Source organism: Martes martes (genome assembly GCF_963455335.1).
Source record: "Martes martes genome assembly, chromosome: 9".
Classification (NCBI taxonomy): Eukaryota; Metazoa; Chordata; class Mammalia; order Carnivora; family Mustelidae; genus Martes; species Martes martes.
The window spans coordinates 45,134,365-45,142,275 of record NC_137896.1 but is presented as its reverse complement, the minus strand read 5'-3'; the positions used below and the strand labels follow the sequence as shown (position 1 = coordinate 45,142,275).

General features: G+C 58.1%; 1 protein-coding gene across 1 annotated transcript; it reads left to right on the top strand.

Annotated features, from left to right (window-relative positions):
* Window positions 1-1,701: 1,701 nt before the first annotated feature.
* On the top strand, window positions 1,702-3,455 carry NKX2-2 (NK2 homeobox 2; the record flags this gene model as incomplete). Its single annotated transcript, XM_080814220.1, has 2 exons — window positions 1,702-1,960; window positions 2,893-3,455. 2 exons carry the CDS (start codon window positions 1,702-1,704, stop codon window positions 3,453-3,455), a joined length of 822 nt encoding a protein of 273 aa, XP_080670346.1.
* Window positions 3,456-7,911: the final 4,456 nt, after the last annotated feature.

Sequence of the window (7,911 nt, the reverse complement as noted above, 5' to 3'; positions counted from 1 at the left end):
TGGAGAGGAAAACTCCAAGGAAAACACACCACCATCCGCCTGGCATGCGACCCCCCTCCCTTGCGGTTTTCGGGGTCCTTGCCCGGGCTGGATGCAGCTCCCCTGACCTCCACCCCACCCCTCCCCTCTTCCTTCCCGCCGCCCCACCGCTGCTAGGAGGCCGAAGAGGGAGGGGGGCTGGAGAGTGAGGCATAATAAGGGGCAGGAAGGGCGCCGGGCCGTCTGTCCTTTCCTCCACCCGGAGAACTCGGCCCGCGGAGCCCAGAAGCGACGGGGCAGCGGACCGAACCCGGCCCAAGTTCGAGTTCCCCCCCACCCCCACCCTACCCCTCCCCTTCCACTTCCCTTCCCTTCCCGGACCGCCCGCAAAGCAGCAAGTGAACTGCGCAGTGCTCCCCGGCCGCTTAGAAATGGAAGGGGGTTGGGGAGAGAGAGGCGGAGTGAAGGAAATAAATAAGTCTTTAGCAAATAAAGAGTGGCTGGAGGGGGTGGGGTCGTTTGGTGGTGGCTCCGGCCGGCCCGAGCCGATCCCTCTCCTGGGTTTCGGGCTCTGTCTGCGTTAACTAGAATCAATTACTTGCCTTGTCATTTCTAGTACTCATCCTTAAGCCTCAACCAAAATATTGACCTAGGAGGCTTACAGAAGTTGGGCTCTTGCCATTTGAACCGGATCTTGTTTAGGGAACCACCAGCGATGAGGAGGAGAGATTTCCGCGGCTCAGCCTTCGCCCCCTCCCCCTTTTCCAAAGACGCCACAAATCGCCAATTTTCCGGCTTGCTGGGGGCGGGCGCACGGGGGCGGGGAGGTAGGAACCGGTGAATGTTAAGGAGGATTTTTTTGTTGTTGTTGTTCCTCTTGGTTTCTGTTTTGTTTTCTCTCCTCCTCCCCCGCTTTTTTAAAGATGCAATTTGTTAAAAAGGCCTTTTCAAGTGTGTGGACTCTCGAGCGACGCGGTGGTCCTTTGTATGTAAATACTGGGTAAAAAAGGCTCGCCCCGTCTTTGCAATTAATTGACACGTTACACCTCTCATCTTGCTCTAGAGGGCCGTTGGCTGGGAGCGCGGAGCTCCCCAAAACCCACAATTTCACATCTGCAAATACTGTCTTCATCCACTTGACTTCCAAGACCCGCCCACACGTGTCCAACCTTTGCGTTTTAATGTCTCCCCCCCTTTTTTCCACCCTTCTCTCGCTCCATCTCTCGCTCCCCCTCCCTCCCTCTCTGTTTCCCTCCCTCTTTTTCTCCCCCTCTTCTCCCCCCCTCTCCCCAGGTTCGTGAGTGGAGCCCAGCCTTATATGGACTGATCGCTCGGGCAATGGCCCATTTTTTCCTCGCCACCAGCCGCCACCGCGCGCCGAGCGGCCGCCGGAGCCCGAGCTGACGCCTCCTTGGCACCCCTCCTGGAGTTACAAACTAGGGCCCGGCCCGCGGCGCTCGGCGCGCAGGCTGCCCATTCCCTACGTCCATTTCCGCGTGGTTTCAGAGAAGACACAGGAGCTGCGTTTGGGCTCCCCCCCTCCCTTTCCTTATAGTTTCTTTCTCTTTTTTAAAATAATAATTATCTCAATTATTAAAGCCCACCCCTCCTCCCCTCCCCCTTTCCCTTCCCCCATACCCCCTCCCCGCCCCAACCGGGGAGCGCCACGAATTGACCAAGTGAAGCTACAACTTTGCGGCATAAATTGCGGGGTCCCGAGCCATGTCGCTGACCAACACAAAGACGGGGTTTTCGGTCAAGGACATCTTGGACCTGCCGGACACCAACGATGAGGAGGGCTCGGTGGCCGAAGGGCCGGAGGAGGAGAGCGAGGGGCCAGAGCCCGCCAAGAGGGCCGGGCCACTAGGGCCCGGCACCCTGGACACCGTGCAGAGCCTGCCCCTGAAGAACCCCTTCTACGACAGCAGCGACAACCCCTATACGCGCTGGCTGGCCAGCACGGAGGGCCTCCAGTACTCCCGTAAGTAGCGAAACTTGGCCGCCGCGGCCGTGGCGCCTCTCATCCTGTGGCCGCAGCCCGGGCTGGAAGCTGGGGGAGAAAGGGAAAGGAGCCATTTAAACTCAATCCCTTGCCTGCTCCTCTAGAAAAATTTTTAGCACTTGTTAATAATGCCCTAACTCTTTCCTCCTCTTCAACCCTCCCCTCCCCCCCCCACCGGAAAAAGACTTGGTCTCAGATATTTTTTCGAAGCAAGAAATTAGGAAAACGAGGGGGAGGGGAATACCTCCCAAGGGCTGCTTACAGATGTCAACCCAGGACTGATGGCTCCGGTCGGAACCCCCCCACCCCCCTCACCCCGACAGCCGGGAGGGACTGGCCTGGAGCACTGGAGCGAGCCAGCAAGCCTCGGGGTACGGGTAGAAGGTGGGGGAGGCTCCCGGTAGCTCGGGTATAAATAGCTCACCCTGCCCCCTGCACGCTCATAGAGGACGCTTTGTGCAGTGCGGAGGGTGTCGAGAAAGTCCGAAAGCAAAAACGAAAGCCCCCAAAAACCTGCCTTAAATGGCCGAGCCGATCAATGCCGGGATTGTGGGGTTTTTCTTTTAAAAATCTGCCCACGTCCCTCCAGAGAGGAAACTGCTTAAGGGGGCCGGAGCCCTTAACCCGCGATGATCTTCTCTGCGCTCCACTACCCCCAAATACGCACCCACACTGTGCGAACCCCTAGAAACGCGAGCCTGGAGCCCCCATTCCTGTCGCTTCTCCTCTTTCCGCTGGGGGAAACCAACGGTTTTGTTGCGCATGGAACAGGGCGGGGGTCAAGGCGAAGGCAGTGGGGCCGGGCTGCCGGGCGCGGAGGGCCGAGGGCGCACGGAGGATCCGGGGCGCGCAGGGTCTGGCCCCGCCGGCGCGCGGCCTCCAGGCGCCTGACGCGCTTCTCTCTCCCCCAGTGCACGGGCTGGCGGCCGGCGCGGCGCCCCAAGATTCAAGCTCCAAGTCCCCGGAGCCTTCGGCCGACGAGTCACCGGACAATGACAAGGAGACCCCGGGCGGCGGGGGGGACGCGGGCAAGAAGCGGAAGCGGCGGGTGCTCTTCTCCAAGGCGCAGACCTATGAGCTGGAGCGGCGCTTCCGGCAGCAGCGGTACCTGTCAGCGCCCGAGCGGGAGCACCTAGCCAGCCTCATACGCCTCACGCCCACGCAGGTCAAGATCTGGTTCCAGAACCACCGCTACAAGATGAAGCGCGCCCGGGCCGAGAAAGGTATGGAGGTGACGCCCCTACCCTCGCCGCGCCGGGTGGCCGTGCCCGTTTTGGTCAGGGACGGCAAACCGTGCCACGCGCTCAAAGCCCAGGACCTGGCAGCCGCCACTTTCCAGGCGGGCATCCCCTTTTCGGCCTACAGCGCGCAGTCTCTGCAGCACATGCAGTACAACGCCCAGTACAGCTCGGCCAGCACCCCCCAGTACCCGACAGCACACCCCCTGGTCCAGGCCCAGCAGTGGACTTGGTGAAAGCCGTCCCTCTGAGACTCGCGGCCCTAGGCCCAGGCGCCACCCCGGCGGCGGCGGCAGCGAGGAGGACTCGGTCCTTACGGTGGCTATTATTATTATTATTATAATTATTAGTATGGAGTCGAGTTGACTCTTGGCTCCACTGTGGAGGCGCCGGGAGGTTGCCTGCCTCTCCCTGGAGTGGCAGATTCCATCCACCCATCTCTGCCCCATCCATCCCTCTCTCCTTTTGAACCTTTGGAGAGGGCTGAACTATAAGCCGTGTTTACAGAATGTTTGCGCAGCTTTGCTTCTTTGCCTCTCCCCGGGGGGACCAAATCGTCCCCGGCGTTAACGTCCTCACTTGAGAACGAGAAAAAGACCAACACACCCTCCCCCGCCCCGCTTTTGTGAATTTTGTAAAATATGTTTGTGTGAGTAGCGATATTGTCAGCCGTCTTCTTCTAAAGCAAGTGGAGAACACTTTAAAAATATAGAGAAATTTTCTCCTTTTTTTTTAATAAGAAAATGCTAAATATTTATGGCCCTGTAAACGTTCTGACAACTGGTGGCAGATTTCGCTTTCGTTGTAAATATTGGTGGTGATTGTTGCCAAAATGATCTTGAGTCCAGGGGGCCTGTTCTCCCTCCGGGCCCAATACCTTTCTTTGTGTTTTTTTTTTGGTTTGTTTGTTTGCTTATGTTTGGTTACCCCCTGCTTTCTTTTCCTTTTATATTTTGTTCAGTGCAAACATTTCTCAAATATGAAAAAGGAAAAAATGTGTAGGCGAGAAGCCCCCTGCCCCACCTCCGGGTCCTGAGCCCTGGAACTTGGAGCTCAGCGGTTCCTTGCGGTTCCCCTAGAGCGCCGGGCGCTGAAAGCTTTCAATTTTTTAAAATAAGAATTTTAATAAAAATCCTGTGTTTAAAAAAACCAAGCCCGACCCTCCCGTTTGTCTTACTTTGTCGCCCTGCGCCGGGCCTGAGGCCTGGGGCAAGGACCCCGGCCAGGCCGCTAGCAGCGATCTCACCCGCTCTTCCCTTCCGGGTCTGGAACCAGGGGCACCGGGGGCGCTGGAGAGGCTCTCCGAACAGGCCTAGCCCGGGCGGGCCAGCCAGGCTCCGTGCCTTGGATTCCCGGCTGGGGCAGGAGCGGTTGGCCTCAGGCCTTCAAGCTGTCCACCCGAAGCCCGAAGTCGCCCGCCCTCTCCCGGGCCTCTCTCCTTAGGCCTCGCGCACTGTTGTGGCAGCGTTCTGGCTTCGGGAGGAAAAGTGACTTTGGAAAATGCCAAGGCGAAGGGAGCAGACCCCCCTTGCTCGCCCAAATCTACGAGTGGCTCCTTCAGCCTGAGAAGCTGTTGAAGCCACTACAGTCGATGACTTTCACTTTGTTGCATTTGATTTACCTCGCTCGGAGAAGGGGGGTGGGGAGGCTGAGGTTGAGACTGGTCGACTTTCTCTCTACTCCCCACCCCCTTTGCAAAACCCGCCGTCTAGATGCGGCCTGGGAGACCGCTCTGAGACCAGGGGCAAAACAGAGGGAGAGGCGAGTTTCGGGGTGCTTGAAGCTTTGGCAATGGTGTGACTTGCGGGGACCGGGGCTCAGGGGATGGAGGGGAACTGCTGTAGCTTCCTCTAGGCTCTTTGGTCCCGGAGAGCCGGCGGGCAGGAGTCAGTGACAACCCCTACAAACGGAAACTTCCCTCCTTCCTTCCACCCCTCCCACCCCGTCCTTTCTGGGTTCCCAGCCCCAAAACCCCAGGTTGGATCCCATGCCTCCACCCCTCCTAGGATCTGGCGGCGCGCCGCCCTCCAGGCCAGCTCTTTGGCTTGAAACTGAGCGAACTGCTTGCTTGAAAGTAGGGGTTTGGAGGTGGGGTCGTGCGCCCCGGCCTGAAGGGCTGTGGTGAGGAGAGCAGGAGGCGAACAAACAGCCCCTGGTTCGCCCAGGGGAGGACATATCGGCTGGTCCCTAATAGAGAACTGATTCTATCCCTCGCTCGTTGCACAGAGATCTCCTTGGCCGATGCTGGCGCACACTTGCCCACGCAGGGGAGCGTCTCAAGGGGCCACACTTGTGGGGAGGGGAGCGCTTCTCTCCTCTATCTAGAGGATTTCCGAAAATACCCAAGTCCCTGTAGCTCAAAGCCCAGCGGGTGAGGAGATGCCTCGGGACTGAGAGTCGGCCCCATTTGGAAATTGTTTCTCCCGTTTTCTCTTGAGCTCCACCTTCATAGCTGGGGAGAGGAGGAGGGGGTGGCAAGGAGGCCGACCAAAGGCAGCGGTCCCAGCTGACTTTCTCGCTCCCTCTAGTTGATGATCAGATTTAATTCAATATCTAAAGTAAACATGATTATCCGTGTGACCAAATCTGCGCGTCAATAGCACTCAGCTCAACACGCCCAGGGACGTGATTACACGTTATTTCTGCGTTGCGCACCCGCCCCTGGATAATTGAGGGCGCTGAAGTCTTTCTAATATCTTACTAAATGTCCTTCCCCATCTCCAGGTTCATGCGGGTTCACCCAGGTTTTCTAAATACTGAGAAGTCTCCCTTTGTTCCCTACACTAGCCTGGAAACGTTTGGGTTTTAGTTCTTGCTGCTTATAAAAGCCCAGAGAATTCTCCCTAAATCATTTATTGTACAATAGTCGGATGCCCAACTTGCCCTGACACCAACCACTGAAGATGCCACTGGTAACTTCCCTGTAACTCCCCAGTACGTTGGGAAGGGATGTCAGACTTCTGAGCCTCTTGAAGAGGGGTTGTCAGGAGGCCTGAGGCAGGGCCCCAAGACCCCAGTTGATTTTGACTGTCCCAGGCTTAGGGCTTCCGGGGGCCAAGAATGATCATAGGAGCCCTCCCCCCACCCCCAAGGCTCCAGGGAGAAAGGAGGCAAAGCGGAAGGTCCAAATTCTGGAAGCTTTCACTGTGCGCGCGCTGAGGGCTGAGGGCGCACTGAGGGTGCATTTTGGGCGGTGGCCAGGCCTGCAGGCCTGCAGTCTGGCTGTGCGCCCCTGAGGCTGGGAGCCGGGGAGGTGGGTCCGGCGCCCGCCTCTCTCTGTCCCCGGGTCCCTATGGAGTCAATAAAAGCGCCCGCGGAACCCTGTGTGGCCCTAACCCCAGCGCCCTGGGAGCGCACCCGGCGCGGGGTCCGCTTCGGCAGTCTATCTTCGCCCAATCTACAGAGGGCCGCACAAAACGGCACAATGGGAGAGCTGGGAGCCGGGGATGTTAGAGGCGTGCATATTAAAAAGAGACAGAGAAAGAATCGCAGGGGACAGAGAGAGGGGAAGAGGGAGAAGGGGCCCACCCTCCCTCCCCCTCCACCCCGCACCATTCAGCGCGCTTATCGCGGGCAGTGAATCCCGGAGTCAGGCAGAAGTCTCCTTGGGGTTTTGTTGGGCCTGTCACTGGGTCCCTTTGTCATCCGCGGGCTCCATGCTGGATTCCATATGGCCAGCTGGGCCGAGGGAGCGCGAGGAGGGACCCGCACAAAACCCAAATTGTGTCCGGCTTTCAAACCCTGTATTGTTGTCTGTGAAAGGAAGACGCATTAAAAATTCGTGCTATATCTATTGGGGAGGAGGCTGGAGGAGGGGAAAAAAGCCACCCCTGTCTTTGATGGCTTCAGAGGGCGCTTGCCCCGCCTAGGCCCCGTGACACACTGAGAGCTGGATACCTCTCTTGCTCGCTCTCTCGCTGCCCCCCACCCCGCCCCAGTCTGTCTCTGTCTTCTGTCTCTGTCTCCTCTACAAGATATTGGCTCTAACGCTCAGGCTCTGGTATATGAACTGTCCGCCTTCAGGGTTTGGGCTCCTTGCGCGCACTTTGAGAACTAAGCTTCGCATGTCTGGGGGCCTCCCGTGGAAGCCACCGGACTGCCCCGGGCTCAGGAGGAGACCCAGGTGCCCAGGGCCCTGGGATGCTGGGGTCCCGCGGACTTCGAGGCTTCTGAGTAAATGAAAATCCAATCCCCATGCGTCCGCCTAGTCACGACGCCCAGGCGCGCAAACCAGCCTTCCGCGCACTGCAAGGAAGACTCGGAGAGCCCGAGGGGCCGCTAAGTCTTGGCCCAGTTCAGTTTCAGCTGCAACCCGTTCTGAAGCCACTTGTGCCCAGCCGGACCCCTCTGTTACGGACCTCCGGTCATTCGAATTATGATGCGCGGGGATCCCACTGGCATCTGATTGCGACGGGAAACCGGTTTAGAGATTCTTTCACCGCCGCCCTTCCTGGTGGTAAGAGAGGAACTAGCGCTTTAATTCTCAGCGTCTCCTGCATCATTTCGGTCAGCAAAATTCAGTAACAGGGACTCAGAGCAGAGCTTCCAAGGAATTTGTCCGGTTTTGCCTCACCTAAGCAGTCTGAGTTCTTGAAGGGCCAGCGGAGATCATTCAGGTCAGGCACCTCCCCCAACAGTCTGGCCAAAAACTCCCATAAGCACCCCCTAAACAAACAAACAAACAAATATGTG